This window comes from Trachurus trachurus, assembly GCF_905171665.1.
Source record: "Trachurus trachurus genome assembly, chromosome: 22".
NCBI classification, from domain to species: Eukaryota; Metazoa; Chordata; class Actinopteri; order Carangiformes; family Carangidae; genus Trachurus; species Trachurus trachurus.
In genome coordinates this window covers 18386279-18400360 of record NC_139907.1, presented here as the reverse complement: position 1 = coordinate 18400360, position 14082 = coordinate 18386279, and the positions used below count along the sequence as shown (strand labels likewise).

At 40.9% G+C, this 14082-nt stretch overlaps 1 protein-coding gene across 1 annotated transcript in view; it reads left to right on the top strand.

The window, feature by feature from the left end:
* The first annotated feature begins 901 nt into the window (after positions 1-901).
* esrrb (estrogen-related receptor beta) overlaps positions 902-14082 on the top strand; it is a 49357-nt gene continuing 36176 nt past the window's right edge. The window contains exons 1-2 of the mRNA XM_083997842.1: positions 902-1077; positions 1209-1277. Coding sequence (XP_083853968.1) covers positions 1276-1277 — 2 coding nt within the window. The 5' untranslated portion in view covers positions 902-1077; positions 1209-1275. The remainder of the gene's footprint in view (positions 1078-1208; positions 1278-14082) is intronic.

The window sequence follows — 14082 nt, the reverse complement described above, 5'->3', positions numbered from 1 at the left end:
GTTTTAATTTCTTATTTTACACAGGGAGTTCCACACAGTCACATACAGTAAGTGCACATTTTATGGCATGAGCACAAGTAATCAATTAAAAAAAAAAAATTTGGTGAAATGTCGGTTGTTTTGGTTGTATTTTTTTAGGGAGGATAAAATCTGGCGAATGAAGATTAGCTATGAAGTTTAACGTGGGAAACCTTTGTACTAGCCTCTCCATTGTGGGAAAAGGGCATTGATAGGAAGGCAGATAGAGCTGATCAATAGGAAGTGCAGTTTTCTCCCCAGGCCTTCTTCCATATCTCTCTCTTGTTTGTGTTTTGAAGGGGTCGGGGGTAGGGTCTGGTAAAGTGGTGGCGTGGGCGGGCTTCTGCCCCTTTATCAATCAGGATTTTAATTACACACGTCTAGGGCGACAGCTAGATTAGAAACCAATCGACGCTATCGGCCACAAAATCTAATTACTGTTTATTGACAGATAAGGGCAGGCCCCCTTCACTTTTCCAAATAAGATAAACCTCCCCCCTCGTACACAATGAAGAGCAGCTCATACTGTCCATGAAAGACTCTATGATAAGTAAACCCCCGCCAGAGAATTCCTCTATGCTTATGGGGAGACAGTACCTCTATGGACTTCTCTGTTGTAGCTGACACAGGATCAGTGGGAGTCAGTCACATTTCACATCTTCTCATAACTGTATGAGCTTTGTAATAGTAGAAGCTTTTTGTTGATGCAGTACTTAGTAGGACTTCTTTCCCCCTAATGCTCACTCAGGGAAATTTTAGAGCCCATCTCTGTAACCTTTAACCTCATGTTTCATAAAGTCTAGTTACTCCCTTTCTTGTTAGTTACTCATAAATCAGTGGGCTCTTAATGATGAGTAATGAGTGACCCTTACCCCCGCTGAGTGCACACAGGTGAACCATCCCGTCTCCTGTTGACACACATCTCCCCAGAGGACGCTCCATCCTCGCAGAGCTCGATGTCCTCTCTCTCAGCTCCAACCTGCCCCTCCACACAGTCACCCCGGCTGCCTCCGTCACCGCGCGGTGCACTTTGCCTTTAAAGCCGAGAATCTGCCTCAGGTAAATATGGAGTAAATGATTGGATTATTGTTCTTTCATTTGGCTGTGTAGTAATGGCTGGATTATAAACATTGCAGAGTATAGATTTCCTGTCAGATCCTATGAATCAGACATCCTTATCTCATTTCCAGACTGCCGCTCCACCCAGCGCTGCCATCTCCCAGCCAGCGAGTCTGTGAGAGCATGGGGAAGCCATAGATGTGCGTATACACACACACACACACACACGCAGACACAAACATAAACAGACAGAAAAACCAGACAAGCACACCCAGTTACAGATACACACACACACACGAGTTAGAGAGAGGGAGACAGAGAGACTGTTGTCACCCAGCGCAGCACAGCCACTCCAAAGTCCATTCGAAGATTTCAAAAACCACTTAGGCCTCCTGTCCATATTTGTTAAGCAAGTAAATCTAAGGGCTATGGCGCACTGAATTCAAAGAGAGAGCAGAGACAGCACTGCAGCGAGCATGAGAGAGGGGGAAAGGGAGAAAGATGTCTCCTAAATGAAATTTAGGTGAGGGTGGGATGGAGGGTGGCTGACAGCAGGTGGAGGGAGAGAGGCTTCAGACCCTTTGATCTGGATCTATTGCACAAAGAAAAATGTTTGGGTTTGAATTATGCAGCATTTTTGACCAGGACCGGAGATTGATGCCTGGTTCCTCTGATGCTCGGACATCACATCAGTAGTTGTGTTTGATATGTTTTATGTTTTTACTGCTCTGCCTGCCTCTCTGCCTCTTCACTAAATTTCTTTTCACTGGATTACCAACACTGTAATTGGGTTAGGGAGCTGTGTAGACCAGAAAACCGCTGCACAAACATGCTTTTGTTGGAATTCATCAAAACTCAGTGCACAACTGTGGAAAGTCAACAAAACAACATGCTCAACCGTTACGTCAAGGGTTTGTGTGCTTCATTTATTCCGCAGTTAAAAACAACACACAAAAATATGAATCTGTGTGCGATTTTAAATTCTTTCTTAATCAAAAGTCCGGCGGGTCATTTTCCCATCAGAGTTCAACAAAGCAGAAAGGAAAGAAAGAATTTTGCTCTTATGGGCCATAGTGATGTTTACAATTATCATAATTTGTATGATGTTGACATCATGAAATTACATTTGGTAGGGATAATCAAGATAATTTTAACATTCAAATCTATAAATGTTTGTTGTGGATCGTACAGCAGCAGCACAGACAAGTGAATGTCACACACCAGAATCAGTTCAGATCTGTTTGACCTAAAACTGCATCTAATGGTGATTTTCTTCATCAATTATCCAATTGTTTTTTCAAGTGGCCGATCATTTGTCTATAAAATAGTCTGTCAAAATGTCCTGTCCCCCAATCTGACGTCTTCATATTTCTTGTTCTGCCTGCCCAGCAGTGAGATATCTGGTTAACAATGATTTAAAACTGAAATTCTCTCATTTGATGAGCCACAACTCTGAAATGTTTGGCACAAATGACTTAATTATCAAAATAGCTGATCCATTCTCACCAGATCAATGATTAATTAACTGATTGTTTCAGTTGATTTGAAATGCATTATGCATGATGAGTGTAAAACTGCAACAAACTTCTGTGACTTCACAGAACAGCTCTCCTGCTGCTTATTAGCACTCGTGCTTCCAGGTAATATCTCGGTGACATTACATTACTCGAGCCTTACATCTCATGGCTCCTATACTTTTACAAGAGGACGGTTTATGTGAGCAAATAAAAATTCACAGGTGAATTTTTAAACTGAGTGATATTCTCCTCTGGTTCGTGGTCTGGATAAGCTTTCTGTGGGTTGTTGAGAGCCGCTCACTGGTAGTTAATACACCTAACAGAGGGAACTGCTGTTGTCATTCCTTAGTGCAGAAGCGCCGTGCCATTACATTTATAGATTTTCTCTTTGATGGGATAATTTGGTCTTTATATCTCTCACAAATGAAGTGATCCTCAGTGCTCCTTGCGCAGCTCAATGTGCAGGTCCCATTTTCAAATACAGTTAATTGCATTCGAAAAGAATCAATGATACTCTCACGGTGACAATATCATTCTTTTAATGTCACTTAATTTCCTCTGTGAAATGATTACATCAATAGCCTGGAACCCATTTCTATCTTTCAGCATGAATTAATCTATTAAGGACAATAATTACACGTTTGTAATGGATAGGTTTTTGTGCTCAGGAGTAAATGCAGTCGAGTCTCCATTGTGCGCCTGGTTGTTGGCACTGTCCTGACTGTCATTCATTCAGTTTATGAATTACACTATCACCCTGAGAAAATAAATTAATAAAGGAAGCTCTACTGCAGCTCCTTGGTGGCCTTGTTGTGAGATAGCCCTCCCTCTAGTGGAGATGATAGAGTTGGTTACTGCTGTCAGCTGCCTGTGCTCTGGTCCACAGCTGAGGCAGTCACTCAATGATGGCCGATCTGAAATGTGTGGAAGAAAACCTCCCATGAAACAGGACAGAGCAGAGCACATAACAAATCAAAAATACTTCATGTCACTCAATGAATCTGACAACATACATCGAAGGGGCAGATGTGCTGCTGGAAAAAATTGTTTAATTTTTTTTTTTTTTTGCATGATGTTCATATGTGATGTTTTGCCATGAGTCTAACACTGGATCTGAGGACCACCAGATGTTATGAAGAGTTGGAGGCCTACTAGGGGGTCCATGAGCAAATTTCATATTTCACTATTATTTAGATAAAACTGTGCACTGTTTACATTTTTCTTTCACGTGATGGTCTTTACAATATTTCACAAACAACCACATTCAAGACATTATTTTCATACCGATTGAAATCTCCGAAAATTGAGTTTGTGAAGTTTGGGAGCACCTGGGTTACGTGATACAATGGCTGCTCTCTGCAACAGACGCAACGCTGCTATCGTCCCGTTTATTTATTCATCAACAGTGGAAACCAACCGACTGTCGTGGTGTTCAACCTTTTGCACGTCTGCTGTCACTTGCCCCTTTTCTCAGGTGCAAATGTACCCAACACACTCCGGGGTTGATGAGGGCAAAGAGCTGCAAAATACCCCTACCCCACCCCCCAAAGAAAAACAAACAAAAAACATTAAAAGAAGGGACATGCTGCCAAAAAAAAATGATACTGAGTTTCCTTACCAGTTCGGGTCACAACAGGAATAAACGGAGCACTGGAATAAAAATAATAAAGTCAAATAATTAAAAAACAACAACACAGTTAAAATTCAGTGATATTTAACATTTAACATACGCCGTCAAATTAAAAAATGGCAGCACAAGTCTCGAGACAACCTGGCTGAACGGTATTTGTCCCTCGTAGCAGACTTTTCCCTTTGAAGCCCATTTGACCCCGCTCACCCGGGTGCTGCTGCCGGTGGAGGTGTTTGGTTTAGGCACAGGGTGCGCGCCGGAGGAGGAGTTGATAGTGAGGCTGCGGTGTGTGTCAGTTAAGCGGCGCGCTCAGACACGCAGAGCCACACTACCACCACCACCACCACCACCACAACCTGGAGACACCACTTCCACAGAGCGCTGTGCTCAGCCGGGGATGTGACATGACTTGTCCGAGTAAGGTACACCGTGCACTCACCGGCAGCCGTAGTTTCTCTTCTCGTTACACACTCCAGACGTGGTAGCTACTTTTGTTTTTTCCCTGCTCTGTGTTCTTCCTTTTCTTTCAATTTGAAGGTTTTTAAGATTTTTATCCTGTTTTTAAAGTTAGCTGAGACGCACCTGTAGCTGTACTGTAAATTACATCAATGCGCGCGCGGTTTAGCACTAATTGAGGCATGAGCAGTGCACGCGGACCTGCAACACTGTAGGCTACTTATTCCTCTGGGAATGGTGACTGAGTTACGTTATCGATTTGACCATTATGCATGAAAAGGTTAAATATAACGAGTCTGAGGCCTGTGTCGACTGTTTATTATCAGAGAAATTCTGAGTCAAATCTGTTTAATGCAGTTACCACGTAGATTTCTTTTCTGTTTTATTTCTTACTTTTCAAAGTACATTTTTAAGGATGTCAGGCTGAGAGCTCTTATGCTCTTTTACCCAGGCCAACCTTGTTCACATGACCAGGCTTTCACTTACATTTAGCTGAGAATGAACTTGTCAGTAAGAGCTGATTAAAACAACATTATCTCTATTAAACCATCAGAGAACCCAGGTTTCATGTTGCTCAACTGTCTCAGTGTTAGTTAAATGTCAGTCCCATATAAAGTGGAATACCCAGGTTGACATTATGTGTCTTTAGTTGTTTAAATCTGCTGTCTGATTGGTGGAGTCATTCTTCCTTTATGACAGCATCAGATGTCATTTTAATCAGCCTTACACACAACAACAGTCAACTACTTATAGTGACTGTACTTTCACTTAAAACAACTGTTTCATTTTTTTGACAAGCTAATTTATAATGGAGTATTTCCTAATTGCATCACTACACATACAATATATTTAAACACCCATGCACATATGTGCTATACAGAGTGAATAAATAAATGCAAATTTGTTTGATGCCATAAAAAACCTGATCCCAATCATTACAACTAATATTAAAGTAATTAGCTACATGTTATACTAGATAGATCATCACAGACTTTTATTCTGGTAACTTTGTCGTGCCACCTGTGATGGAGTGTTTACCCAGAGCAGCTCTATTCTTTATTTGTATCAGATCCCTTCCTGTCAAATCAACTGTCATACGGCGTGATTTTTTTCATAACAGAGCTGATAAGAAGCAACGATAGCAGCAGCAGGGCTTTCATAGCTCACACTGCGTGACAAAAGTCTGCATGGTGTCAGTCGAAAAGCCTTGGGAGGCCAAAGGAAAATATGCAGAAATGTAATATATCAAATGGAAGCAGTTATCAACATGAAAAAAAGTGCACAGGCTAGATAGGAGGGTAATTCAGTGTGTCACGAGAGAGTATCACCCCTTGTGATCCTCTGCCTGGTTGTAACGATCAGCTGTTATGATGTGAGGGACTCATTTGTCACCAAATGAGGAATTTAAGGTTAAAGGTTTCTGCATCTACAAAGACACAGGCTGTTCTGTAACAACTTGAATAACTAGCTACAGATCTGAATCTTTAATTGTATTGGAATTCATTTACAAGTGTCTGTATTGAATAACAACATACAGTTAAATTTGTGTCTTGTTTGTTCCCTGTGAATTTTTTTTGTAATCGTTTTGTTTCGTATTTCATGTAGTGTTGTTTTATAAGTGAGAACCTTGTTTGATAGTTGATTTTATTCTTCTCATAGGAATTCAACTGACAGGTGTTTGAGTTGGCATCAATCTTAATTGGATTTTCATTTATTTAGTCATTTGTGTTTGTCACAAAAAAGAGACCAGATGCTGTGTGATCTGTGCCACTGTGGAGGCACTATTGCTGCACATCAATAGGCCTGTGATGATCAATAGGGATTGCGTGATGTTTTTGCATTGATTATAGAAACGTGAGCCGATGAATGGAACCAGATTCCTCTCCGGGGGGTTTTGCTGCTCCTGTTCAGCAGAGAAAAGCTGGAGAGCAGCAGAGCGACCTATAACACACCTTTCTGCATGACTCTGCTGGTAGACCTCCACTCCTCCTCACTCACTCGTATTTTTTTTTTTTTACTGAAGTAGCCGAGGAGGACCGTTGTCGAGGCACCTCGTGAGTTTCTGAGAAGTGGTTCAAGCTGCTGTTTCTTTCTGCTTGACTCAGCCAAGTGTCAGCCATTGTCGGACTGCTCATTTCTCCAATAAGATGCCATGGTAAGCTCTGTTCTTATAATGTGGGGATACAGTAACATGGAGACCCTCACTGACTGTGAAATGGTATCTGCATTCTCGGCATTCTTACTGAGCTTGATCAACAGTGAAACACAGGCGGTTCTAAAGCTGGGGTTAGAGAAGACAGAGCTGGATTTTCCGCTGCTTTAGAAGCTGATGGGCTTCCAGAATATGAGTTATGGCTTGAGATCATCTCTCACAGGTGGTGAAAGGTTCACAATGGTCCCTCACATGTAGCACCCGCAAATGGAGCTAGTGGCACAGCTCAATAAATACATTTACTGTCCTTAGTGGTTTGAAAGCTATTGGTTTTTGAAAGTGAAGTGCTGCAGATGCACTAGACGGCTCGCAGGAACTTCTATAGTGTGGCTTGGGCTGGTGTCAGATTTTACTTTATGGTGTGGTTTGTAAGAGCAGAGGCTTCATTTTGATCATTTAAATTGCGTATAGTTCACAGGAAGTTTTTTTTTTGAATCTTCAGAGAGTGAAGTTGTGAGATGTCAGCTGCTTGGTAAAGTTTGCTGTTGTGTGAAGTGAAATTGCTCTGGCTTTCCTGAGGCTTCTTTGAAATCATTGCAAAAATACAAAAAATACAGAAACTGCAACAAAGTGCATTTCTTTGCAAAAGCAAAAAATGTAAATGAAGAAAACAATTTGGTTGGAATATGAAATGCGATATTTATTCCATTTTCCATGCAATTATTTTAGCTTTTCTTATTATTTAATAAATAGTCATCACAGACTCTGACTCAGACAGTCCCCTTCCTCCATTCATCCTCTGCATTTGAGTTTTCAGCTTCCAGATTTGTCTCAACTCTTTATTTGACAGAGATGGAAACTTTGTGCGTTGACTGTTCTCCTAGTTGCGTCTCTGTTGTTCATGTGATAGGTTGTTTTGTCTATGTGTGGTGGTGTGCGTGCATGTGTGCGTTATGCATAGCGGAGTGTGTGAGTGAGCGCTTGGATCCCTCCTCCCCGGTGCTCCGCCGGCCCCTCTGTCGCTTTAAGTCCTGCCCCTCGGAGCCAGCCAACAGCAGCTGTTCCATATTCATCAAGCCCTTGAGTCTTAAAGAGCCCTATCCCGACCATGGAAAGAGTCATTCCTCTTGCTCGCGCTCTCATGCTCTCTCCATCTTAGCGCTCATCCCGCTGCTGCCTGCGCTTCTCGCTCACTCTCTCTTTCTCTCTCTCTCTCTCCCTCTCCCCCCTCTCTCGCTCGCTCTCTCTCTCACAGCCCCTTTACCTCTCTGTCTGTCTGTCCCTCCCCCCTTCACTCTCTCACTCTCTCTCCCTCACTCTCCCTCTGTCATACACGCGCATTCACTTACATACACTCAGACACACACTCTTTATCTCTCCCTCACACACACACACACACACACACACCCATATATATATATACATATACATATACATAAACACACACATACACAACACACATGCTCACGCACACACGCGCCCACTCAATCCATCAGAGTCCAACATACCTGTGCAGGCTGGGGGGTGCGGTGCTGGAGGGGCTTTTCGGCAGCAGCGTTGTCTCTGAGGGTGCTCTGCTGTCATTTAGGAAAGAAGCGGGTCTCAATTGTTTTCTCTTTCCTCTTCCTCTCATTCCTGGAATGCTAAAACTGGACTGATGGACATTTCAGAACTTTGTCTTCCAGACCCTCTCAGCTATCATAACCAGTAGGTGCACCTCGTTTCCTTCTTTCCTTCTTTTACTTGTCCTTCTAACCCCTCTGTTGTGATGCAGTTTTATTCCCTTTCCTACCCTTTCTTTTTCATTTCTTTTTCCCCGTCATCCTTTTTTCCTCCCCTCACCTGCTCCCTTTAACAGTACCTGTACTTATGTTTCCTCTTCTAGTCTAGACACTGAACTTTTTTCCTGTTTTAGCAGTGATGTACTTTTCCTTTTCTCCCTTCTTCTCCCACTTCCTCCCACTCTTAAACACACTTTCTCCTGAATATTGTTTTAAGGGCTTTTAGATCACGTAGGAGCTGACAGTGTAGAGCAACAGGGCAGGTGCAACTGTGTACGTGTTTGTATAATATGTGTGTAGATTTATTGTGTGAACACACCATGTATGCCGGTCTTTACAAATTTAATTCAAACTGTAGCATGGCTGATTGATTTAGCTTCCCCCTTTGCAAAGTGTGTATTTTTTTTCTTGAAGAATTTTGGGTGCCTGTCCACTTGGGTTAGGAGCTTGTTTGCTGATGGCTTTGTTCCTGGATCGGGCCACCCAGGGAGAATGAGAATAATATTTTAAGCAGATGAGATTAACATGAATCCACGGAATTGGAGAGGATAAATTACACACTGTAATATTTGCAGCCAGGGAAAGACAAATAAAAGGACCCTGTAACCTCAGTGAGCTGGCAGGTCTGTCCCAGCCAGCGGCACGCGAGGCAAGCTGCTGTCTCAACATCCCCTGGCTACTGGGACAGTCTGAGCTTACACAGTATTATAACTTTGCAAATCCATCGATACCTTAGTTTTGACTCAAAATAAATTGTATTAAGTTGAGGGAAATATTCAATTTTTGTTTTATTGGAAAATGGTTTTTGGACAATTTTAATGTATTTACTGCAACACATCTTACAATGTGTAAAAAAAAAAAAATCCAGAGTAAAACATTAGGTTTATTTAAAGATTTGTTGCAATGTGTAGATCATTTTAATATCTGTCTTTAATATATTCATGATATATTAATGATAAAGTCCTATATATATGCAGAGATTGTGATTTGTAGAAAACCAGTCAGGTGTTTAAAGACATATCCGTCTCTTATTGCATTGAGACAATTTTATTCTTCCACTGCAGTGTTTGTTGAGAAATGTCTATAAAATAGTTTCAATTGACACTCTGCGTACTTACACATGCCAAATCGTGTGTTCTTGCAAAATTATCTTTTCATGTACTTCCTGTTCTTCAGATTCAGCATATTTAAACAGTTCAGTTTTAAAACATTTATTCGATTTTAAAGCAATACAGGCAATGAAAATCCTCAAGAGAAAATCACTCAGTGAAAAGCTAGGGAGCTGAGTTCTGTCGGTGTTTATTGCTTGACTGCACCAATTTGTTGACAAAACTTTGTAAAACTTCTAAACACATTTATGTCTTTGACATATATGTAATATGTTTTACTACGATGGATTATGCGAGTTCACTTTTCTGTCAGGTACACCTTGATACAAAATTACACATACAGCAGTAAGTGTGTGTTTCTGTAATATGTCAGATATTAGAAGTTGCAGTGTGTTTGTATTTTCACTGCAGTATATTTCTAAATTGGAAGACACAACAAATATTCAGTTTGTAAGCAGGCCTTTCACACCTCTCCACTCTCTCATGTAAATTAAACATATGAATGTGGTTATTGTTAGTTTTGAGCAGACATTCAGCTTTTTCATTTTTATATCATTCTCCTACAAATGCAGTTTCCATCAGATATAGAATCATGTTCTTTGCAACCAGGAGAAACATTATTTGAACCTTTGACATGTTCATCTCTGTTGCAAATGATTTGCTTCAATCATTTTTTAAAATTTTTATTTCAGTTGATGTTTTCTCTCTTTAGGTAATCTGACAAATTAAAAAAATATATTATTTTGACACCTACATATTAAAGATATAATATTCACCAGCCACTTAATTGATCAAATATGAATTAATAAATTCCTAAATGTGTAGATGTCAATTTCTTATTGATGTTTAAATGTTTATTCAGATATGTGATGTGTTTTTCTTTCTTTTTTGCAAGAGCAATATTATCATAGGTTTAGTGCACTTCTTTTTCACTTATTTGGGATTTGTAAAAAAAATAAAAGGAAATTCTAATTAATATGTTGTATTTTTGTGTCATGTATTCATACATTGGGAACATGCAGCATTCAGAATAACAGCAAAAAAGAGCATTTACTCTTTCAAAGCTGAGATGTGAACAGGTGTCTTATGTATTAGTAAGTTGAGTCATTTACTGTACGTGTGTTAAGTGTTTAAGCAGTGTGTTAGGTCTAATAGCTTTTTTGATTAAATGTTTGTCTAACAATATATTTTTACCTCCTAATCTAATTTTGTCATAACAACTTGTGTAGAAATTTTCATACTAAATGAGTGTTTTCCTGATTTCGTGTCCACTCACCCACACACAGCCAACTATCTGTGGGATCCCTCCAGCACTGGCTTGAGTGTGCTGTTAATTTTGGTTCAGCAGTGGCTCTTTTGCTAATTGTACAGCGGTATTTTCAGCCCCTCACTGAGGGCTGGATGTGGCCGTGATGCTTGGTTGAGAGGATTATGAGGATTGTATGTGCTCCATGTAATTAGCGCAGCACTGTTGTGGAATCGTTGTATTATACACTCTATAGATTGACCTGAGGGCATCGCCACTGCCTGGGAATTAGATTGAAGCAGAGTTTTATTCTCAGAATAGAGACACACACTGCTCTTGTCTCTGTGCAGACTGGCAGTTTTTAAATCTGTGAGTGCATGGTCACTACGAAATATCGATATTTTTTTTACTGGTTTTACTGGAACTGTATTTGCTCAAAATAGGTTTCTTTCATTACCGTTTATAAGTACCCCATTACACTCCAGCTCTTCTTAAGTTTTGCTTGACTTGTTTAATGCTAAATACCTCTTGGCTCGTGCAGTGAGACAAGTCATTTGCTGTATGAGTCTGACAGGCTTATTGTTGATCTTGTGTTGCAGTGGCTGTTCGTGCCACTCAGAAGTCAGCCAGTGCTGAAGACTGTCAGTTTAAATTCCTCGGTGCTTGCTTGAAAAACCCACACTCAGTCTGAGCCCCGGCAGTGAATTGAGATGTGACTTCTCTCTTCTTCTAAATGTTCCATCAACACCCTTGCTTTCCTTAAGCCCTGGCAGAGCCACTGCTATAAACTAACTAGACTATCCAATTTCCCCTCATGAAATAAGAGCTTTTTAATGTATTTTTTAGAGGAGCAGAAAGAAGTTAGCACACAATGATGAATTAGATTTCAATTTATTTGACTTCATTCCCAGCTTGCTGCATTAGAGCCTGCAAACACCCATCTCCAGCAGTTCGTCCGCTTGATTCTTATTAGGTTTCAGAAAACAAGGCGAGGGAATTGCATTAGTGTATCTTAAGTTAAAAGCTCTTTGCTCTTTGACCAAGTGTTTCATTGTTATTGGGTTAATCAGATTTTTGCTGTCTTCATGGAGATGCTATCGCAGGCTAGAGGCAGTGGTGGGTAACCAAAGCAGCCGTGCACAGGCACTATCCAGATGGGATCAGCTTACGGTAATTTGGTTTCAGAATACATTACCAGAAGAGGCTCCTGACCGAGAATGGCCAACCCGTTATGAGGCAGAGGCTGCTGGCCTCTGTAGCTGCAGTGTCCAGCCCAGATGACCAGCCAACCCACCTGTCCCACTCCTCGTTTCCCAGAGCTTTTAGGAGGCGTTGGGATGTGTGCCTTTTTAAAGAGAACCTAATGTTTTTAAATTAAATTTGTCACCCAATTCTAAATACCTCTTCCTTGTACCAACAGGGCTTTGTTGTCCAATTCATTAGAGAGATTCCTGAGTCCACTGGCCACGCTGGAGCCCTCTCATTTCTGGTATCTAGTATCATTACTTTCACTGTAAATATGTCACTCAGCTCAGGCTGAGAGGGGGGAGGGTGGAGCATGTTGTCCCTCTCCAGGCCAAATGGGGATGCAGAGTATATTGACACTCTTTGGATGTTCACTATTCTGTAGCTTCAGAGGTATTCAGGTTCATTCTTGTTAGCATTTAGGCTGTCTTTTAGCTGAGCTGCCACATTAAACCCCACTCTTGGGTGAATTATTCCCCAGATAATTAATTGGGAATCAAGAAGAGAAAAGCATCTCATATGCACACTTGTTGTTTTATAATCTGGTTGATTGTTTTTTATTAAATTATTAATCTGGGATTAAGTAAAAAAAACAGTTATATTGTATTACTGTTAACTTTTTTCTTTTAATAATAACGGACATTGCATAAATTTCATTATGGAAATTAAATTTGAATTTTTTTTACATTATTAGCCAATTTTGGAGGATTTTCCTGTTATTGTAACGCAGTGTCTCTTGAGGCTCCAATTGATGTTTGGCATTTACACCTCTCAGTGATTAGCTACCATGCCTCTTTGGCTATTTCACAACATCCAGCCGCGCAGAAACCACGAGCCGTCACCGCATGCGTCCCTCCTGATTTCTCGTCCATGGTAACCTTGGACACCTCCACCGCAGTGTGAGAATCTGTTTAAAAATAACCAGGTCCATTAGTCTAGAAGGATAATGCTAGCCTACGTGGGCTCTCATGCCCTTGTGGCAGCAGAGTGCTATCACTGACACGGTGCGTCAGCACTTCTTCCTGTTGCTCCACATTGAAGGGCTCCTCTTCATTTACACACACATGCATTCATGCACGTATGCGCATACACACACATACCATAGAACAGAGAAGTTGAGAAAAGTAACTGAGTCAAGAAAAGAGCTGTTAATACGGTAATACTCTTGACAAAATACCGTAAACTGCAGTAGAGCGGTAAATTAGATACAAGAAGACATCACACTCACAGGTACTGAAAGTAAAGTCGACTGAAGTTTCATACAGTTGTGCCAGTTAGTATTTTTGTGCCATCTTCCCTAACTCAAAACAAAGCTGCCGCCTCTCTGAAGCAAATTCTAGGCCCATTAATTCACACTTAGAGGTAAGAAAATGTGATGTAAGGTGGGTAACTATATGGGTGTTTATCAGTGAAGGCTATTGGTATTGAACGGCCAGTTGTTTGAAGGTTATGTTTCGGAGCAGTAATTGAAATGCAAAATAACATTAGGATCGATGGTTAGCTTTGTTTATTTATGAAATCAATATTGAAACCGTCCATCACTGTGGCAGCTCTGATTCCCACTGACAGCTTCACCAAGTCTTCTCTGCATGGCCTGGGTGTGCCTTGCACTCATTACAGCTTTTAGACCAAGCACTTTTCTTTAATCATCACTCTGTTTGTAAAGCTGTGATCAAATGTTTCAGGCTCATACAGTCAGTTGTTTTGAAATAAAGCTGTCGGACATGGCATCATCAACTTTGGAACACTGTTAAATTAAAAAGGGTGATGCAGTTTGTACAGCAGCGTTATGGGTGTGTCAGACAGAGAGAGAGGGAGAGAGAGTACTACTATTGCTCATCCCTGATTTGCCCAGGGGAAGTAGATGTA